This window comes from Odontesthes bonariensis, chromosome 7 (genome assembly GCF_027942865.1).
Source record: "Odontesthes bonariensis isolate fOdoBon6 chromosome 7, fOdoBon6.hap1, whole genome shotgun sequence".
NCBI classification, from domain to species: domain Eukaryota; kingdom Metazoa; phylum Chordata; class Actinopteri; order Atheriniformes; family Atherinopsidae; genus Odontesthes; species Odontesthes bonariensis.
This window is the reverse complement of record NC_134512.1, coordinates 1,277,396-1,299,674: the sequence shown is the minus strand read 5'-3', so window position 1 is coordinate 1,299,674 and position 22,279 is coordinate 1,277,396. Positions and strand designations below refer to the sequence as shown.

The window sequence follows — 22,279 nt, the reverse complement described above, 5'->3', positions numbered from 1 at the left end:
TCAGCTGATTGCTCTGGTTTGCAAAGATGCACGTAGCGCGAGTCATTTCAATCAGGGGAAAGGCAGATATAGTGCACGCCATAAAACCAACAGCAGGACGGCTATCAAAACAACAAATAAGTACACAACACTCGCGTTACAGTAAATGAGGTGTCCACTCGCATACCTCATGCTATTTACTGTTACATTAGCGACAGCTAACGACACAGACAGACTGACCGTTTTGACTCTGGAACCATGAATGAATCATTATCCTGATGAAATGCACTGAATTTGCGGCTTCATTCTTCTTCAGGAAGCTTGAAGTAGGGGGTTTTGGTCTAAAATGAGCGAGCTATCTCATGGGCATGCATACACCTCCAGCAGCCCAGTTGGCAGAGATAAGAGCTTGCAGATGCTATTAGCTGCATAGCTAACCGTTAGCTAACGTTAGCTGCTAACGATACAAACCCTTTCCTGTGGTAACAAGCTATGTAACTATACTGTACATACAGGAAAGCAACACAATAATAGAGCGTTAAATTACTTACTCGGGAATGAGATCCTTCCCCAAGTGAGAGACGAATGGAGCAGGAGATTGACAGGCGGATCGGTGCGGTGTCTGCAGTGGTCTCTGCATCGGCCCGTCGTAGTGAAAAATCAGCTGAGCCAGAAGGCGAAGCTCTCGATTTACCGGTCAGTCTATGTTCCTACCCTCACCTATGGTCACGAGCTGTGGGTAGTGACTGAGAGAATGAGATCGCGAATACAAGCGGCTGAAATGAGTTTCCTCTGCAGCGTGTCTGGGCTCTCCCTTGGGCTCTGTATTGGCCCAAGTTCTGGAAACATTCGTCTGTGAAATATTTGGCGCACACACAAATCTCTTCGGTTCTGTCGTCACTTTCCCTGAAAAAAACAAAATCTGTTCACTGGCTCTTTAGAGGTTCTGATGCAGGAGCTCTAAACAGATTTTTTACATCGATATACAGCGCAATGAGCTGGCCAAAGAGCTGTGGGCGGGGAAAGGCAGTTTATTGGCTCTGGGTGGAAACAACCTCCACGTCATAAGCGGGCACACGTCATAACAGGCAGCTTTTCCGATCAGGCCATCTGCATGGTCACATTTCCAAAGGCGGAGAATAATTTCCAGTGCATGGTTTAGGTCTATCGTCATTTTTAGCCACTGGGGGACCGCAGGCAGGCTAGAGGAACTCATATTAATGTTAAACAACCTTAAAAAGTGAAAATTTCATGCCATAGGACCTTTAAGCATCTTCAGATCTTGTTCATGAGTCATGGCAAGTTGGAGCAGGAGATTAACAGATGGATTGGGGCTTGGTCGGTACTAATGGGGGTGCTGCACCTGTCTGTAATAGTAAAGAGAAAAAGAGCCAAAGGGTGAAGCTTTCAGTTTACTGCTTCATCTACGTTCCGGTCCTCACCTATGGTCACAGGAAGTGGGTAGTGACCGAAAAAAAGAGATCATAGAACATGACCGTGTCTGGGCTCAGTCTTAGAGATGGGGTAGAAGCTCGCACATCTGGAGAGGGTTAGAGTAGAGCCATAACTCTTCCGCACCAGAGGGAGTCAGCTGAAGTCTTTCAGGCATCTGATTACGATGCCTCCTGGTCACCTGACATGTTATTTTTCGGGCACATCCAACTGGGAGCAGCTCCCAAGGCTCAAAACTCGCTGAAAGGATTATATATATTCCACCTGGCCCAAGAATGTTTCGGGATCCCCCGGAAGGAGCTGAAGCGTATCGGTGGGGAGAGGGATGTACGGGTGTCCCTCCATGACCTGTTGCCCCGGCAACAACCACGTGTAAGTGGAAGATATTGGATGGATCGATTGGTGGATGTTCGTAAAGGCTTACTGTACTCACTGTGGCTTACTGTAGGTAACATTCTGATTACCAAAAAGTTGTTAAAGAGTGCAATCATTTTGCATATGTCAGTCTGTACACATGACTTTAAATCAAATGCTGGTGTTAGTCTGTCTGAACCCAGACTTTGAGAAATGTAAAAAAGTTAGTCAGACTTAACTAAAATGCCCAGATGTGGTGGTTGGAAGTTGAATTACTCCGGCATACCTCAGTGCCACAAGGAATTTCAATTCCTCTTTACATTTCTCTGTAATAATGTCTTCTAATTGGCAGAAGAAGGGCGTCCTTTAACCATACTCTATGCTTGCTGTGTACAGGTGATGTTTCAGGGAGAAAGGTCAAGCAGGTCAGAGAGAACAGTCGACAAGCAGCTCCTGAAGATGGCACTGGCTCCACATCCTAAACTGAGAGCTGCCCTGTTCCCTGCTGGGCCTTGTGGAAATGTCCTATCCACTGATATTTCCATTTATCACCTTCTTCAGGTACCCACGCAGGGCTTTCTAAAACATTTCACTTAAAGAAAGCCTATTAGGCTGCTGCCATTCCATAACTTATTTTAATGAGCAGAACAGTCATTCATTCAAATGCATTGATTTCTCCTGATTATGCTTAACCTGTTGTCAAAGTAGCTTGTGCAGATTTTGAATGTATATTGGTTTATTTATTCCAGTCACTCTACCCACTAGACCTACCAAAGCTGTTTGGCTGGCAGGCCACAAACACCCTAAACTCCAGCGGTAAGATGTCATGAGGCCCGTTAAAACTTTTGCTTTAAACTTGTATGATACACTTTAAACTCAGCCATGTCTTTGTGTCCTCCTACCACATCACAGTAACAGTACAAGCAGACGTAGCTTGTGAAATAACAGTGGTGGTATGGTTACTAGGGCAGTAATAGTGGATGTATCAGCAGTAGGAGGGAAACAGTAGGAGAGCTGGTAACAGCACTACACCAACAGAAGTAGTTGTGGTGGTAAAATTAGTAGGATCAGATGTATACTAGAAATAGGAGCAACAATATTAATAGAAGAACGTAAAACTGAGCATAACGTTTGTGGTTTTCTCCATAGAAACATCTGAGCTGCCTCATTTTTCCAGCCCTCCCCTTGTTAGCAAGTTTGCTCTGGTGGAAAACCTGGACTTTCTTTACTACATCCGTCATGGCAGACCATCGTTTGCTTATGGCAACTTTCTGATCCAGCAGCTGAGTGCCTGCAGTGACATGAGGGTGCAGTGAGTACAGCATGCTGCGCTACACCTTCAACTCCACATTTTCCACCAAATTTTGTTCTGCTGCACAGCATTAACTGTGTGTGTGTGTGTGTGTGTGTGTGTGTGTGTGTGTGTGTGTGTGTGTGTGTGTGTGTGTGTGTGTGTGTGTGTGTGTGTGTGTGTGTGTGTGTGTTGCAGGCTGCAGCGGGCCTGGCAGCAGGTGTACAGGTTGGTCCTGCTGCATTTTAATGTGCCATCTGTAGCATCAGCTGCTGTTTGTTTCTGTGAGCTGCTGGGAATCTGCAGTCTCATGCTGAGAGTTGACATCAGAGCCATGAACACTATCCTGCAGCACTGGAACCAACACAGCATTCATGCCCCAGCACAGAATTTACGTACTCTGGGTAAACAAACCGAAAACACACTTGCATACACACTAGTCTAATCACATCTAAGCAGTCTGGGCACACCTCAGGTGCACACACACACTCTACTGTCTTGTTTCAGTTTCTAACGTTGTGAAGCTGGTTGAGATGGAGCCTGGAGCAGCAGAAGAGCTGATAAGTTACCTGGAAGCTGCAGTGACAGACAGTCTGGAGCAGAGATGCATTAGCAGGTTTGCCCCACTAATAATAATAATAATAATAATAATAATACGTTTGTCAGGATATGCTCTAGTCTTATGATTGAGTTGCTTCTCTTATACAAACACACCTAAAACTAACAGTGGAACAAATAGATGAATAATTTCAGTTGATAGTAGTGCTGGATACATGCTATATGTTGTATATTTTGTTGAGCTTATACTCCTTAGGGTATTTAGAAAATACACACAAGATAAACCAATGACTTACAAAATCAAGAGCCAGTCAAATACAAATCCAAGTTAAAATAATTATTTAGTCTTTATGATTTTTCTAAAAATCTGAACTGAGACAAATTGAAAAAAATATTTTTAAAAAAGTAAATTGGATTTTCAAAGTTAACTTTCTTCTTCCACCTGGTGTGTTATATCAATACTAAAGATGTTGTCTTGTTTTGAGTACATTTAGCCTGAAACTGCCCTAAGGCAGCAGCTTTACCAGCCCTGCACCACACCGTTTTACCTTAGGTTGCTTGACATTTTTGTAGGCTTTCGACGGCATCTTTGTTGTCTTTTCAATATGACAAAAAATTCATGTGTATGACTTTAAAATGGCTCACATGGAGATTTGTTTTTATGTCAGTGGTGTTAAATCTCATAACTATATGGGGAGCCAAAGAGAAAAGAAATGGAATGGCATCAGTTTTACTGACTTTTGATTGATTAAAATTAATGAAGTTTCTTTAATTAGTTAAACTGGCAAGACTCTTTTTTAACATCTAACATTTATATTGTTGATATAGCAGGTCCAGTTATTAAAACACCATCAGCTTTTGTACACTTTCCACTTATTTTTGCTTTCTTTGCACACAGTGGACTCTTTTGACTCTAGAATAGTTCTGAATTAAAAATTGAGTTTTAATTTAATCCCCAAATATTGGAAACAAATCAAATTGTGTTGTCACCCTCTTTATTGAGTTGTGATGAAAGCTGCACAATTACTAGTCTGTAAATCATTATAAGAAATGCTGCTGATGAAATTTGAACGTTAAAGTTCAGTGAACATCACAAACCAAATTCCAGTGAATATAAAACTATTCCAGTGATGAAAAAGGCTGCCATTACTGATTTATACCTTTAGGATCTTGAAAATATGTGTAAACTGACCCAAACTAACACTCATTATTATTCAGATAATGATCTGATCAAAGGGAAGATGAATCTACTAGATCTAAACTGTTGTTTTTTTTGTGAATGTTCTCTGATATGCTGTAAATATAGTCTATAGTTTATGGCAGGGTAACTATGGTACCCGAGGGTAATGCTGGTTGTTTCTCCTTTTAAAAAGTCTCATATTTCTTATTACTGAATTTGTAATTGTTGACATTTTTGCTTTTATTTTATAGTTGATTGAACAGACGGGCAGAAAATAATGTAGTTACATGAGCTGCACCTAAGACCATCATATTGTCATAATGCACCATAGAGACCTATGTAAAAATATTTCTTTGCAATGATCTGCTTATTGGATGAGAAATTGAGATCTAGTAATAATTCCAGGAACAGAAATACAGTTGAAAGCAGAATTTAAAAGAAACATAACCCCCTCAGATCTTCTCTAGAGTTATGTGTGGTGAGTTAAGTTTTCTTTTACAAGAGATATCTGATTTCCATTTTACTAGTTGGATTATTCCCTGAACCCCGACCACCATGTGTATTTTCTCTATGTTTTCATTCGATGTAGGTTACCAGATCATTTCACTTGTGTGTGTTTTCTGTCAGGTCATCATATGAGGCAGCGCAGGAGTGGGCTCTGCCTGTTCAGTTCTGTCAGCTCCATGGTCTGAAGCTCAGCTCTGTTTATCCTACCCACTGTGCCCAGGACAGACAGTTTATCCACTTCTTATTATTTGTCCAACTTCACAAATTCCCCCCTAAGCAGGTGAATACACATACTGCTTTAAAAACATTCCTACTTTAAAGGTCTTTGAAATAAGAGGACACTACAGAACCATCACAGTCACATTGTCTAAATGTTTGTTTTCCTTGTGGTATCACTGCAATGTTGTTGCTGCTTTGCTACATGAGCAACATTTCAATTTAATGTCCTGCAAAACTGAGACCCTCATAATTTTATTATTTAAAGTCTATACACAAAATATATCGCAAAAATGTCAAATATGCATGTCCAGCATATGGAGTCATTTAACTTTTTTCACAGATATTCATTCTACCGTGATATTCTTTCTGTTCTCGTTGAATTGGACTGCTTCCTCTAAGGATATTTGTTTTTTTCTCTAGGTGAGGTCACTCGTGTCTCAGTTCTGCCCAACCCTGCTGGCCCATCTTAGCCTGGCATTTCAGGATTTGCAGGTGTACAGTCAGAGGAGGGAACGTGACACTGAGGAACAATCAAAGTCTCTGAGAATAGAAGAGGCCTCTAGGAACCCAAAGAACCCCAGGGAGCTGTTCCAGGTTCTTTTGCAGAGCCAGGAGGAGCCAGTGCCATGCAGGTACCTCCTACATGAGGCACTGGTTCAACGCTGCCCAAAACTGGCAATGCTGGCTGCCTCTCTACAGGTAAATGGACAAAGTACATACAGCAGTTTCTGTAACTCCATAGTAAGAAAGTAACACTGAAAGTATATGTAAAGTTCCAGTCATATAATTTTATTCAAAACCGCTCAACTCCAACTTTTGCACAGATGAAAAAATACTATTGATGAGCTGTAGAAGTTTTGTTCCACCGCGTCCTCCATCCTGCCGTCTGCTCAGTGTATGTAATACCCTATAAACTAGTTTTTCTGAACTACAATCTCTTTCCAGCTTCAGTTTGACATTGTCTACACTGTAATCAGTTTCCAGTGGTTAAGATTTTCCCCAACCACTCAAAAGAGACGACCATATCCACCTGTTAGCCTGATTCTTTCATACCAGAGAGATCTTAAATCAAACAAAGTTTTTATTGGTGGTCACAGGTAAATTATGGCAGCGCTGGGCTCGGAGTGACAGAGCTCTCGCAGGAAATCCGTCAGCCCGAGCCCCGATATACAGAAACATTTCATATTTATCTTCTTCACCTTTATCTCACAGAGATTGGACTTATATGCGACTGTGTAAAATTGGCCAGTTATTAGTGACATGAGCAGGCCAACCACCGTCCACCTCATGTTCTTTGAGATCATGAGGTGGACGGTGAAATCATTGCAAGTATAGTGTCATTATTCAATAAGTATGCCAAATTCATCACCACTAACTTGTAAAAGCAACCTTACTGAACACCAAGGATGTATACAAAGCATCACCCCTCCCCCATTGAGTTGTTCAGACCATAATCCGGTCCATCTAGTGCCTTCATACATACCTTTGTGGGACAAACAACCCCCAACTACGAAGTATGTGAGAAGGTGTTCTCAAGAGACATGCATGGCACTGAAGGACTGCTTCCAAACTACAGACTGGCAGGTGCTATGCAGCCTACATGGAGAGGATATCAACAACCTGCACAACAGACTATATACATTTCTGCGTGGATAACACTGTACCGATCGGGACATACGGTGTTAGTCAAACAACAAGCCAAGACTGCCCCCTGACCTGAAGACTCTACTGAAGGAAAAATGGAGGGTCTTCAGATTGGTTGACAAAGGGGAGTTGAGGAGAGTCCAGGAGGAACTGAGAAGAGCGATACGGAGGGGAAAGGACAGCTATAGGAGAAAGCTGGAGGAGCAGAACAATGCCAGAGATATGTGGAGAGGATTGAACTCTATCACCGGATGCAACAACGTGAGCGGAGGGGGTCCCAGAGTCTGGAGACCAGGACTGGGTTAACAGACTGTTCTTCAACAGGTTTGACTCGGTGCCCTCCCCCATCCACCAGAGCTCATCACCAGCACAGCCTCCCCTACACACCTCCCTACAGCTCCCCTCGGGACCAGGGACATCAACTTTGTCCTCTCTGCCCCCCTTGTCCCAGCTTAGCTCTACCGCCCCCTTCCCCCACCCTGATTATTTGGAGTCTCCCACTTCCACTCCCCATGACAGTCTCTCCATCACAGCCGACCAAGAGAGGAGCCAGCTGATGAAGATGAAAGCGACGGGTCCGGACGGCATCAGACTGTTGAAGGACTGTGGATCCCAGCTCTGTGAGGTGATCACATATATCTTTAACCTCAGCCTCTGCCTGGAGAGGGTCTCTATCCTGTGGAAGACCTCTTGTGTGGTTCCTGTTCCAAAGACGGCGCACCCCAAAGAGCTGATCCACTTCAGACCCGTCGCACTGACTTCACACCTGATGAAGGCCATGGAGAGGATCATACTCGACCACCTTCGCCTGCTAGTCAGAAGGGACTTGGACCCGCTGCAGTTTGCCTACCAGCCGTACATCAGGGTGGAGGATGCCGTCATAGATAGATAGATGAATACTTTATTGATACCTGTTGCAGCGGGCCCTGCGCCGGGAGCGCAATAAGAGTCACATTTTTTTTACTTTACCAGTGCCTTCAGTACCATCCAGCCTGACATACTATCCTAAAACACTGTGTTGAGTTTTTTTTTATTGTCACATCACTAACGAATTGCAGCCGAGACATTTTTTTAAGCTTCCACATTTTTTATATTTTGTCCACATAAGTGTACGACTGAGTTTTCATAGCAGCCTACATTAACTGGACCGACGGTTTGAAATGGATCAGAGTACTGTTTTAACCACCCTGAACGTAATGGCTGTGGAAGCACCTGATACCAGAGACTTGGAGAACAGGTTAAAGGGTTGAAGCAAGACGCTGAACCCAACTTTGCCTCTGATGCGTGCGGGAATGTGTGTGATGGAGAAAAAAGCATGTCATTGCCTTCAATAGTGTATAGACAAAAAAGGGCATCTGAAGTGTGTGTGTGTGTGTGTGTATAACTGAAAATGATTGCACTGTTATTCAAACACAAATGATAACCAATGTACTTTTATAATAACTCAGGTGACTATCTTAACCTTCTTTTTGCTTCACCAGCAGGTTTGATTTTTTTTCAAAAAACTAATGAGCCAACTTGGTTGTACAGTGTTTAATTCAGGGATTATTGGGCAGTTTTCAGTTTTATTTATATATCGCCAAATGCCATCTCAGGGCAGACCAAATGAAATGTGTCATTACAGTAATGACTTGCATTTATTAGATTTTTCTAATGGCAATCCTAACTTAAAGTCGAGAGAAATGTTGTTTATGATGGGGTTTGTGTTTTTTTCTTTTACAGGAAACAGAGCTGCTGCCGTGTCTCTGTGTGTGGGTGCTGACCTCAGTTGATCATTTCACCGCTGGGGAAGCCACTTCCCACCTGGTTGAAGCCCCACAGCACCATGAATGGTCCCTGCATGACCTGTCAATCATCTGGAAGAAGCTGCTTGGGCGGGGCCATGTCAGGCCCCTCCTACAGGGCTTTGAGCTCTTCCAGAGGGTAAAAAAAAATTCAATGAGGAAAAAAAAACATTATGCAAGTTTTAAAAACAGAGGATGAGCGGGCCACTGGGTTTATGAACCTCATTTGGGGCATGTCTGTCAGGAGGTTTTTGAAGAAAGACCCTTTTAGACTAAAAACAATCAATGCTAGAAATAAGTAAATCTTTTGTTTTTTGCTGGTCCCTCAGGACTGTCCTCTGGTGTTGGTGTTGAGAATGTTTGACTTGTGTTGCGACTTCAGGAAATTCACCGAGGCCAAATCAAAATTGATGGACTTCCAAAGGACGCTCATCACTGTGAGTCAATACTATCTACTTAATTTCAGCTTAGAAAGTATGATCAATCAGATGACCAATCATCCACTTGTAAAAATATGTTTTTAAAGTGTCTTTTCTCAAATCAATTTTTTTGTCTGTCGGTTATGTTTGTTGTGCACTTGAATGTATCCTATGTGCAACTGAAAGGTGGAGAATGAATGTAAACTTCAGGGACTGAATCTGAGCGTTAACTGGCACTGGGAAGTAAACCGCGTAGGTGTTCTATTCTGTGCTAGAGAGTGGAGGATTTCACATTTGCTGCTTTTAAGGGTCTCTGAGATTTCAGCAACTGTGGTACCAGAGAATGCATGTGAAGGGTATTACTCTCCATTCTGTGACCTTTTCTGAGAGTACTGGTTTAGTGATCCGACAGGCCTGCCTATCCCTGGCCTATGACTCCAAATAGTTTTTTTCTTTTGATTTAAAAATGAAAATAATATCAATAAAAAGATAAATTAGTACAACCCTTGGCAAAAATTATTGAATTACCAGACGTGGAGGATGTTCTTTCAGCTTTTTTAATTTATGAAAAGAAAAAATATGATAAAAAAAATCTGTAAAACAGACAAATTTCTTTTTTTTTTTTGTTGCTTTTTTGACAATTTTTTTTTCAGATGAAGCAGAAGAAAAAAATGATGAAATCAATCAATTGTGAGGAGGAAACTATGTAATCATGAACCAGATAAGTCACAGTTAGTACTTTGTTCCAGCTCCTCTGATTTTTATGATAGCTTTGCTTCATTAAAGCAGGGGTTTCACAAATTAGAAAACAGTATCATTCAGATCATCATTCAGATTCCAACTTTCATGTATAGTAGTTTACAGCTCAGTCTGCACCATGGACCCTTGTCAGGAACCTTTTTCACTATAAACTGATTGAGATTCAATCAAAGTTTGCTGCACATTTCATTGAGTTTATTTCTTTCCTGATGAAAAGTTTGAACACATTTTGCTCTGTGGCTAGATGAATAATCATGCTGAAAAATAACCTCAGCATCACTAAGCCTTCTTTCTATTGTTGGAATAACAAAAGTTTCTAATCTTAATGTAGACATGTGCATTGACTGTAGAGGTAATTACTGCCATCTCCACGGGTCTTTTACCTGAAATGCAACCCCATTTCATCAATGAGAATGAACATTAGTTTTAATATAATTTTTTCCACAGTTCATGTAATGGTTTATGTTTGGCTTTTCTGGATTTCTTATAGCTTTCTTATAGCTTGTTTCTTTTTCTATCTTTTTTTGCTGTGCATTTTCTGTTTTCATGGCATACTGCTGTGTGTTTACTGTCCTGACCTCTTCCTTTTGTGAACCTGTATGTTTCACATTTACAGCTTTCCCATTTTGTTTGCACTTGCCTCAGATCTTAAACACAACTGACTGGGAACAGCCAAAATCTCTTGTTGAATTACCTTCTTGAAGAGTTCTATAAATCCTTTCCACTCACAGCTCTCTTGATTTTTAACTACAGATTCATTAGCATATTTAGACTTGTGTACGTTTTTGTTTTAGAAATGCAAATTAAAAGGTGTTTCCATATATTTTTTAGTCACTGTTCAGTGATGTCATGATTTCTTTTTTTCTACTTCATTTGATTATTTATTTATTTATTTTTTAAATTACAAAAATTTTACTCAAATATTTTGGGTTGTTTTATAGCACCATGATGTCAAAATAAATTTGTTTTGCCATATATGTGTTAACTTGAAATTATTTTCTTATGTGCATCTGTTGGTAAGATGGATTCTTCCAAAAATGAACTGAAAACAGCAACTGCTTTACCACACATGATTGAATGTGTTTCATCTGCCTGATGTAGCTCAGAAACGGAGGCCCAGCACCCTCCGGTAGCCTCCCACTGCAATGGGTGGAGAGCCAGGCCTCTGTGTTGCTTCTCACCATGCTGCAGCGCTGCTCCTCACAGTATGATCTCCATCGACTGCTGCAGCTCCTGGCTGACGTGGACAAACTCCTCAAATCCAATGGTAAGATGTTAGATTGTATTAAGCAGTCACGTCATATTCTAATAGCTTCATCTCAGCAGATATCAGGCGGCAAGTTTGAATAGTATTTAGAAAAATAAGTTCTTGTCTTTTCAATGAATTTTTTGATTTCAAATCATTCTTTAGGCTGAGAAACTTTCAGTATTTTTAAACATGGACCATACTCCCCATCTAATAGGTTCTAACTGGTGGGTTACAGGCAGTTCCATACTTTTGTTAGGTATTTCTTCACAGTGCTCCTTTTAGGTTGTTTTACCCCTTGGGTTACATTGCAGCTCTTTTACAGTAGACAGCTGTTGTATACTTATCATTTAGACCCATAAAAGGGGAACCACCAAACGCAGATTTAAAATGATTTTGAACTGATTCTTAATGTGTGGATTATGTCTGCTGTATGTGGGTGCAGGCCCAGACTTCAGGAAGCTGAGTCAGCTCAGCCAGTTTCTGCAGGGATCAGGCATCAGTGTCTCTCCCAGGCTGCTGCAGTGCACTTCCCCAAACATCCAGCAAGAGGAGTTCCAAGTGACAGTGGATGCTCTGCAAAGTAGAGGGTGCTACAGCCAGGCCAGGCAGACTGCTCAGCTGGCTGGCCTGCCCATCCACCCCCTCCTCCTCAGTCAGGTCCGATCCACCAATACACATAAAGCTTACACTTACATATACGGTTCAACCAATTATTATTCAATTGTGTATGGACACTGCAATATCTTGGTGTTGGACAAATCATGTTAAGAATAACTGAAGTTTACTGAGCCCATCTATAATCCCCAGAAGATCGACATTCTGTCTGCACAATAAACTGGTATTAAAGTGTAACAACAAGCCTCTCTTCCTCACTGCTCATGGGATTGCACACAATACTGCCAACAAAGAGTTTAAGATACATTGTCCATCACTAAAAAAAGATGCGTCTCCAAACTGTGCAGCACTGTGTAAAAGGCTGTTTGATACCATTCATTTCTGATTTTATTCATGCTCCATGAGAAATAGAAATGCATCGGCCCATACACCATACTGTCAGTATTTTAATTTATTTCCTTGAGTGTCAATATGTACACTTCAGCCTACATCAATATATTATAACCAGAAAATAGGGGTATGATTAAAAAATAGCCATTATTTTTGACTAGCTGACAAACAGAGCACAGTTTGTGAAACTGAAAGGGTAGTCAGCAGCACAGGAGCACCACAGGGAAGCGTCCTGCACCTCAGAGTTCCTCAGACTTTCATCTTTAGAAATACTCAGCGGACTCTGCAGTTATGTAGGAGGTGTGTTAGTGATGGACCAGAGCCTGAGCACAGGGAACTGGTCAACCTCTTTGTAGGCTCATCTTAAATTTAACAAGACAAAGGAGATGATTTTGGATTTCAGGACCAGGAATGATATTTACATTCTGGTAGAGGTGGCGGAGGACGACATGTCACCTGGACAACAGATTTAACTGGAAATGCAACTCTGAAGCTTTCTACAAGAAGACAAACAGAGCACACCATACTTCTTGAGGAAGTTTAGGTTGGGTTAGGTTTAGGTTAGGTGTAGAGGAGGTATGCATGTATCTGCTTTGCAGCCAACTGTTGCAGCAGAATCATCAGAGCCAGTCAACCAAAGAAACTGAACAAATTGCTCTGTAGCCCCTGGAACTGATTATGCAAAGAAAGATGTTGCAAAAGCTGCTTAACATGAAGCACAACACTGCACACGCTCTATACAACGAAATGATCAAACAACGACGTGTTCAGTGAGAGTCTTCTTCTTCAGAAAAGGTCAATCACATCCACAGCAGCAAGTCATAGCTTGATGTTTTTTTCTTGCCGATTTCTAAGTAGTAAAAAGAGTCCTCAATATTATTTATACTTAATATAACCATCTTGGGCCTCTTGATTATTTTATATTCTCAGATCAGAAAACAAATGATCAAATCAATTCTATACTCCTGCATCAAATCCAAAAGCAAAACAAAAGCAAAGGTTATGCTAAATGAATCGTTTTTCAAACATTTTTTCCCCAATTGCAAAAGTTTAGGTGCCTTTGATCCTTATAGATGTGGGTATTTGTCATGTTGTAGAACAGAACAGCTGGCAGTGGGGGGGTTCTACTTCTGCATGTGAGTACCTACGCAGTAAAGTCTAAGCAGAAACTGAAATAGATTCAAGCCTTCTATAAATATTAATGTGTGAGAAACATGGGATTTGAACTTGAGACAACTTTTGGAATAGTTTGGTAGGATCAAATTAAGTTACCATCTACTCAATAGTAACTGATCTTGTCTTTTGAAACATCAGTAATATCTTAAATGACATTAAAAACCCAGTGTATTCCTGCACCTTCCCATTTTTTTTCTTCCCAATCACGATAATCTTGTTTTGTGTGTTTGAGTAACATTTTGATCACTGTTCATTCTCACGTCTCATTGACTCAATAAACATTGCTTATTGAGTATCTTGTTTGACAGTTTATTCTCTATCTTCATTGTAGCTCCTTCAGGAGTCCAAATCTCAGAAGAGCAAGCAGCAGTGGAGGAGATTAGAAACCCGGATCACTTTCTGGAGAAAATGTCACAAGCTGCTGAAGGCTGACAGCATTGTTCCAGAATCAGCCGCTCAGTTCTTCTTGTCCCAGGCTGAAGCCGGGTCTGCCACCTGCCCTGCTGCTCATGAGGCACAGACGGAGCTGTTGGACATCCAGGAGAGCTGTTTGCTGCTCCAGCTCACTGCCTACTGGCTCTCTCTGATCAGTCCAGTTTCTGTAGAAGAATTGGAAAGCCTAGAGAAAAAGCTGTGGCTTAACCAAGTCCATAAACACGTCCTTGCTGCCACAATAGAAAAAGAGAGCGTATTTAACCTGCCGCTGCCAGCCGTCCCACCTCAGATAGATTCATATGAAGTGTTTATGAAGGAATTTTCCTTCTCTAACATCGCAGACCTGAATATGGAGAAGTACCTCAGTCTGGAGGGACTCCCAGGTCCCTCAGAGGAGCAGGAGGCGCAGAGAGTTGAGTCTGAATTACGTCCCGAGGAGAGGAGAGTTTTGACTTCGCTTGTTGATCAGTTACTAGATGAGGGCAGCATCCACGAGGCCAGCCGTGTCTGCCGTTACTTCTCCCTGCACCACCCAGATGTGTGGCTGATGTTACGCTGCTATGGCTTGGCATGTGGAAACCTGAACCCTGAGCCACAAGACGAGACTTCAGAGGCCCCGGCAAAGAGGAACATTAAAAGCTGTAAGTTTTCCTGTGGACTCTGTGCTTTATTCCTTTCCACCACTCACATCTGAAATGTTTTCTGGAACTGTTCCCTCCAGCTGCTTCTCTCAGCAGTCTATCCTCATTTGCGATACTGCCTCTCCCTGAAGACACATCCACTGTCCAGCTCCTAAAATTGGTGGATCTATGTCACCATGGCAACAACTACTGCAAACAAATCCTAAGCCTCTACCAGCTGTCTAAGGTACACAACGAAATATTCCTGTGTTGTTCAATTCATTTTTATTTATATAGCGCCAAATACAACAAATGTCATCTCAAGGCACTTAGATAATAAAGTCCAATTCAAGCCAATTGGAATTCAATTCATTGTAATCATAATTATTCATAAAATAATCCAATTCGTTCATATAGAGCCAATTCAAAAACAATTTCCTAGCTAAGGAAACCAACAGATTGCAATGAAAACTTTTTGTTTTTCGGTCCAATCTCCCGGCCTGAGCGTGCCTGAGTTTCCTGTGTTTCTCTCCACAGTCGCCTCAGACTGTGTTCACTGTCCACAGTTGATAGTGTTGATGTAGTGTGTTAGAAATGTAAGTTTAATCCACTGAAATGAAAAGTGTAAGTAAAGCGGCAGTGTGTTTTTTCCCCTGGCCCCATCAGGAGCTGCAGTTCTCTTTCAGTCATATCTGCAGGGAGGAACCCGGCACAGTGCTGGAGAAGCTGCTGCTCCTGGAGCAGCCGGAGCGCTTCAGGAAAGCTCAGGCCTTCATCAGAGCTCAGGGTCTTTCTGCAGACACTGTGGCCGAGCTGGTGTCCTCTGCTGTGGTTAAGGCACTCCTGGCTTCCACCCAGGAGCTGCAGCCTGGTAAGAACGGAGCTGAATTGCACAGTAGAAGTTTCTTGCCTTCATTTTTTCCCCCATGTCACACCTGTGTGTCTCAACAGTAGAGAGGCAGATATTCAGGCCGTCAGAGGGGCGGGACTCCCTGGTAAACCTGATAAAACTGTGTGATGACCCCAACATCGTGGGACTTAAACTGCTGGAAAGCCTCAACACTGTTCCTTTGAGGGACCTGAATTGCAGTATGACACACATGCCTACATGACACCACACACACACACACACACACACACACAGGTGATGCCTTATGAGCCTAAAAATATACCATATTGGCAAGAACATCAGAAGCCAACATGCTTTTTTTCCAGCACCTGCTTCTGTGAAAAACATGTTTTTAGGACAGAAAACATCTTTACACTCATCCTCCTTTCTTTTCCCACACAGTTGTCGAGTTACTGATAGTGGCTCACAACTGTTTCAGTCTCACTTGTAATATGGAGGGGATTGTAAGAGTGCTCCAAGCGGCCCGTCACCTCAGCCATGCCTACCTGGCTCCAGGAGAGCAATACAGCCTGTTGGTAAGCCCTGAGTACTGTCTGACAGACTTTGTACGATTGTTTTTGCCCCACACCCTTCATCATCAAACATTTTAGATGATTTCAACGACAGATTAACCTTAAAGGGATAGTCCGCCTCTTTTGACATGAAGCTGTATGACATCCCATATCAGCAACATCATTTCTGAACATCTTCTTACCCCCTGCTGCGTCCTGTGAGCAGAGTTCCAGCCTCGTTTTGGTGTTGATGAAGGTAGTCCGGCTAGTTGGCTGGGGCTAGAAAAATAAAGCGTTTTGCTTCTCAAAACAATATGCGTTCAACAGAGTAATACATTTGCGTCACAAAATCGTTCTCCAGGAAAAAGCCAGACCTCACATCGCTTGGCCCTATTTTCTTAATAGTATTATTGAATTGATTTATTTTGATAACAGAATGTAGGGCATTATTAGTGCTTTTAGACCTCATTGCTGGATTCAAAGTGGTGGATCATGGTATTCTAGTCTCTCAACTTGAGCATTGTGTGGGAAATAAAGGATCTGTTCTTGATTGGTTTAAATCCTTTTTAACAAGCTTTCTTTCAGAGTAGGTGGTTTCACTTCATCATTAACTTCCCTCACAGGTCCATTTTTGGTCCAATGTTTTTACTCTACATATATAGTTCTGTTACGTTCTATTCTCAGACATGATTAGATTTCATTTCATGGCTGTGCAGATGATTTATTTCTCTGCCTTCATGACATCTAATTACGGCTGGTTCTAAGCTTTCTCAGGCTGAACATACAGGTACTTTTCAGACCACTTGAGCTTCTCTCCTGCCTCAATGGTGATCTTGGTCCCTCGGAAAGTTTTTTAAAAACTATGCAAAATACTTTGGGGTGATTTTTGATAACACCTTTAGATCAGATAAATGAATGAATGCTATGGTCAGAGCCCATTTCTTCCATCTGAGGGCCCGTGCCAAGGTCAAGCCTTATCTTATTTTAAGAAAGGGATTTATGCCCCCATTGCACCCTTGCAGGCTTGATTGTTGTTTTTTTGTTCTTTATTCGGATGTTAACCTGCTTTCTCCTCTACAACTTGTCCATAATGCCGTAGCTTGACTCCTGACAGGCACACATACATACAGGCACATTTGACTTATTTTCACTGGCTCCCAGTTCATTTTATCCTAGTTTATCCTAGTTTTCATTTTTAAATCATTAAACGGAGTAGTGTTGTCTTACTTTGCTGATCTTTTAACTATTCCCAAGAGATCATTAATCAGATGCTCCTGCCCGTACTGATAAACAGATTCAAGCAAAGAGTAGATTGAACGTTTGCTATGGCTGCACCTAAACTTTGGAACAGCCAACGTCTTCATCTTAGAACCTGACCAACACTCCATCCATCCATCCATTTTCTGTAGCCTTTTAATGCGTGCGTCGGGTCGCGGGGGGGCTGGAGCCTATCCCAGCGGTCCTAACCAACACTCAACATTCTCACAACCCATTTGGGAACTGATTTTCGTTCTTTGCCATTTAAACCAGACAATGTGCTTTGAAAAAAAGGAACATGAAATCCATATTAACAGTTCCAACAGTGAAATGTACTTTTTACATTAATGTATTAATAATACTTGTATATTACAAATTATACAACTGAGTCAAATACTATTTATTTTTCTTTTTTGATACTTTTTTAAACACTTCAATTATATGTGGGTGCAAACACTTTTTATATCAGTGTTTTTAGTCATTTGATACTCCAGCATTTATTTTAGCATTAGCTAAGGTCAAAAGTAACACTTTATTAAACATGATCACAATTATGAAAATATTGTTTTTCATCTGACTATTTCATTGCATTTATGTATTAAACATTTGATGAAATTAGATGCAGTAAAGTGGTGTTTCTGTGTGTGTGTGTAGGTGCGTCTGCTAACGGGTATTGGCCGGTATAATGAGATGACGTACATCTTTGACCTGCTGCATCAGAATCATTGTTTTGAGATGCTGCTCAGGAAGAAGGTGGACGCAGAGAGAGGACAGGTGTGGCACACACAGCTCAAGACTTAGTTAGACTCACTTTTTTTCTTCACCTTTGAACTTTACAGTAGCACTCACATTGGATTAAAATACATCACGTTGAAAATAGAAATAAAAAGAGCACATTCTTTTCCAAGGCCAATGCCGCATTTTGCAGAGATGATAATACTTTCATAGCCTATGGAGAACAGGCTGCTCCAGGCACCTCAAAGAGAGTATAGATAAATACGTGCACGAAGGCATTTAATGCACCTATCGTCAGAATCAGCAGAGGCATTAGAATGATAAGACATGAACATGTATTAGCCTCTTTGGCTAAATAATTTTTAGATCTATCCAGTGAGAAAAGCTCTGCTGATCTGTCTGTACCTTTGTCAAATCTTATTTATGGAACTTAATCAAAATTTTATATAAATTCTGAGAAACTTTAACTTTAAGGTGTCAAAAGGCAAAGCATATTTAACTGTAGGCTTTCATTATGAAACAGCAGCAGTAAGCATCATTCCCTTTAAAAAATATATACTGCAAACATGATTTGATTGAACTGATTCATAGATTGATTGATTTTTATTTATTTTATTTTATTGTTTTGTTCTTTGCCTGAATTGGTTACTGGAATGTCTTTTGTGTGATAGAATACTTTATTCCAGAAGTTTTGGCCTCATCATTTTGCCCCACTTCACCTCTAAACTAATCAAACTTCATGTTTGCTGGATATTAACCCCATCTATCGCTGGCTCTTGCTGCAGAGCTCCAGTCTGAAGACGGCTTTGTTGGATTACATAAAACGCTGCCTCCCTGCAGATAGTGAGAAACACAACATGGTGGCATTGTGTTTCAGCATGAGAAGGGAGATTGGAGAAAACCACGAAATGGCTGCTAGGACACAGCTGAAGATGATTGAGTCTCAGGCCTGGGGTGAGCGCCGACATTTTTAACAGGATGATTTCACCAACAACTTTCTCATTTTCAGTATCCAGTTTGATTCCTGTTATACTTCAGTGATTCTTTGGTTGACTGTTTTCACCAGTGGTGACTCCTGATCTGAAGAGTTTGCTGATGAAAGTGTTGGGTCTGCTGAAGGATGCTGCAGAGAGCTTCTCTAAGGTATCTGAGCTCCTGGATGTGCTCTTGTTTCTACCTTGAAGACTTTCAACGTTAGCTGATTGGGTTTCTGTGTGTGCATGCAACTGTCAGGACTCGTGTGTGCGCCAGGCGAGTCGGTGTATCCAGACAGCTAAGCTGGTTGCTCTTCAGCTCCACTTCCTGAAACAGGGATCAGACCTACGCATCGTCAACCTCCGACCTGCAGAGCTGCTGAATGCTGTCATGGCTCTGCCACGATGCTATCAGGTGTGCTTCTGTTACAGCCAAATCATAAAACCTTATTACAAGATCATAATTTGATCTTTTGCATGCTGACATTTGCTCTTTTTCCCTTTGATGAAATACTATACACGTACGTGTGTTCTGCTGCAAAATAGAAATGAAATTCAATGAAAAAAATGTATTCTGGAGGGACATTCTATAATCCCAAAGGGAAATTGTAAAATAGAGAAGAATAGAAAGGAACTGCAATAGCAAATCCCTGTTGCACAATTCTAAAGAAAGTTGTCCAAATGCACACCTTTAATTTATTGTTTTTTTTCTTTTCTCCACCTCATAGAAAGTTTCATGAAATCAGGTTAAACAAATGGTCCTGAAACCATATCTTATGCTTGCTATTGAAGAACGTGTAAAGTAAAGTTTAGTATAGTGAGTCAAGTTTTAGTGTGTGATGAATAAATGGACATGGCATAATCATTTCCAGTCATTTGAGGAACTCTAGATTAGGTTTGCGTACTCAAATAAGTTGTAATTAGTTCTGAATGTGGGAGAGCTTTCTTATTGGGGAGGCTTCCTCCCAAAAACAAGAGGAACTGGCTAAAGTGTCGATGCTAAAGTGATGGTCGGACTCCTGGAGTTTTGCTGTGGGTACATGGATGGAGAAACTTTATGGATCCCTTCGGGGGGGTTCCCCTCCGGGAAATTCAAGTTCCAGTAGTTGTCGTGCAGCATCAAATGTAAGAAAAGTTTCAATTAGAAGGTCATCCAAACTATCAGTGTAAGAGTTAACTGAAATATGAACAATATACACAAAGTAGTGGCAGAGGTTGGTCCTTGGATGAGTTGTTATAAATCAGTAATAAATAGTGAGACTGTACATTTATGTTGTTTACATAAAATTCACAAAAAGAATATAAAAGTAGTAGCAGCACTTATGGTTGGTGTCCATGAATGAATGATTCTGAACAGGTGATGGAGCGTCTGTCATCAGTAAGAAGTAGCAGTGGTTATGTTTGGAGTCTCTTGGATGAATTATTTTCAATAATTGTCTCCTTTGTACATTTCTGTAGATAACAGTGCTGAGCGTGAGTGAGATGGAGATTTCAATTTCCCTGAGGGAACCTCCCAAAGGGATTAGTAAAGTCGTTTATCTATTTATCTGTAGAGAGTGGTCAGAACAGACCCTGCTTGGATGGTGTGTGGAAGGCCCTGCCTTCCCTTTTCTCTTCCTGACTGGAAAAACAAACCGTAACCACTGATCAAGCGTTGCTGAGTCTTTCATTTTCCTACAGCCATCTCAAAAGCAAAAACAAAGTACCACGACTGCAAAGTGCTAACCAGACTTACAAGGCAAGGCAATTTTATTTATAGAGCACAATTCGTACACAAGGCAATTCAGAGTGCTTTACAGCTACATCAAATCACAAGAAGGCAGATGAAATAAAAAATAAAAAACCCATTAAAATAATCATTCATTCATTTAAAAGTGCAGAGTGCAGATAAAACACTTTCAGGTGTCATACGCACAGCTAAACAGAACAGTTTTCAGCCTGGATTTAAACATTGTCAGAGCTGAGGCCTGTCTCACATCTTCTGGAAGACTGTTCCACTAGAAGCTAACTGACGTGCATCTTTCATAACGTGCACGTTCCAGCTCTCATGGTCACGTACTGCCCAGAGAACTCCACCAATGGCAAAGGGGAAAAAAAAAAAAAAAAAGGTCTGACAAGCGAGAGACTCCTGGATAAAACTAGTTCCTTCAGTAAAAAATGCTAAAACCTGCGTATGCCTCTTTTTATTAGCTTTGGGTGACGTTTAAGGAGATAATACATCATTTTAACACTGTAGATAAGCCAGAAAGCATAGAGAAACATGGAAATGTGAATTAGTCTTTAGTTGCTTTTGTGGTGCTGAACTGATTTGATAGAGGTGTGGGGCACAGTAACCTTTCAGAGCTTCATAGCGCTTCATGCAGACGCCCTGTAGGTTACATCCAGGTTTCCCTGTCTCTCAGGTGTTCGTTGTGTCGGAGGCATACAGCTACAGTCCAGATTGGGCTGAGATTCTGTACCAGAAGGTGATCCTGAAGGGAGACTTTGTTTACCTGGAGGAGTTCAAATCCCACCATCCGCTCACCTCCAACCTGTTTGAGGACATTTTCAAAATGTAAGGACAGCAGTGCTGAGCTCCTATGTTCAGTATTATGAGCCACATTTCTGGGGATAGATTACCTAATAGCACATGATAGTTTGATCTCATCTCGCCTGTGTCTGTGCCTGATGTTGTTTCAGGCTCGACGGCGCTCCCAGCAGCATCACTTCCAACGGGAAGCGCCTGCTGACTTACTGTGATGATGTGTACAGCCGCTACAGGCTGGCCTACCAGCTGAATTTTTATGACATCACTAAGACGCTGCTGCAGGATACCAAGACCTCCAACTACCTGAACGACAGGCTCGCAAGCCGATCATTTTACTGACTGACCAGTGAGCACGATGTTCAGTCTTCATCCATTTCACAGTCAAGATTCAATAGCCAATGGCTGAAATGGAGTTGGTGTACTGTACTTTTTTAATATAAATAAGAGAAGGTCAAACATATCAGACCTTAATTCAAAGTGGAAGTTTTTTTACTTACAAACTGACTTTTTTTTCACTTGATTACTGAAAAAGTCAAGTGAAATACTTAATGAAAGAATAAAGTGTTGAGCTGTTACAGTCACAAGATGACCAGCTATAATTTAAAGCTTTGACTAAATAAATATGTCAAAAGAAAATTGAATATAACAATGTAGCAATTTGCATTAAACACACTTTTTGAATCATTTTGCATCAACATTCTACAGAAGTTTGTGCCTTTATGAAATAAATAAATAATAAATTGCAAAACTGTTA

The 22,279-nt window shown here is 41.3% G+C and overlaps 1 protein-coding gene across 1 annotated transcript in view; it reads left to right on the top strand.

The window, feature by feature from the left end:
- Nucleotides 1-22,279, top strand: part of spg11 (SPG11 vesicle trafficking associated, spatacsin) — a 41,016-nt gene extending 18,737 nt beyond the window's left edge. The window contains exons 20-41 of the mRNA XM_075469214.1: nt 2,182-2,346; nt 2,535-2,601; nt 2,935-3,097; nt 3,275-3,480; nt 3,584-3,692; nt 5,442-5,601; nt 5,961-6,239; nt 8,907-9,107; nt 9,298-9,405; nt 11,248-11,413; nt 11,838-12,052; nt 13,908-14,652; nt 14,733-14,878; nt 15,298-15,502; nt 15,583-15,720; nt 15,923-16,056; nt 17,944-18,063; nt 18,810-18,978; nt 19,091-19,167; nt 19,258-19,413; nt 21,401-21,552; nt 21,678-22,279. Coding sequence (XP_075325329.1) covers nt 2,182-2,346; nt 2,535-2,601; nt 2,935-3,097; nt 3,275-3,480; nt 3,584-3,692; nt 5,442-5,601; nt 5,961-6,239; nt 8,907-9,107; nt 9,298-9,405; nt 11,248-11,413; nt 11,838-12,052; nt 13,908-14,652; nt 14,733-14,878; nt 15,298-15,502; nt 15,583-15,720; nt 15,923-16,056; nt 17,944-18,063; nt 18,810-18,978; nt 19,091-19,167; nt 19,258-19,413; nt 21,401-21,552; nt 21,678-21,864 — 4,068 coding nt within the window. The 3' untranslated portion in view covers nt 21,865-22,279. The remainder of the gene's footprint in view (nt 1-2,181; nt 2,347-2,534; nt 2,602-2,934; nt 3,098-3,274; nt 3,481-3,583; nt 3,693-5,441; nt 5,602-5,960; nt 6,240-8,906; nt 9,108-9,297; nt 9,406-11,247; nt 11,414-11,837; nt 12,053-13,907; nt 14,653-14,732; nt 14,879-15,297; nt 15,503-15,582; nt 15,721-15,922; nt 16,057-17,943; nt 18,064-18,809; nt 18,979-19,090; nt 19,168-19,257; nt 19,414-21,400; nt 21,553-21,677) is intronic.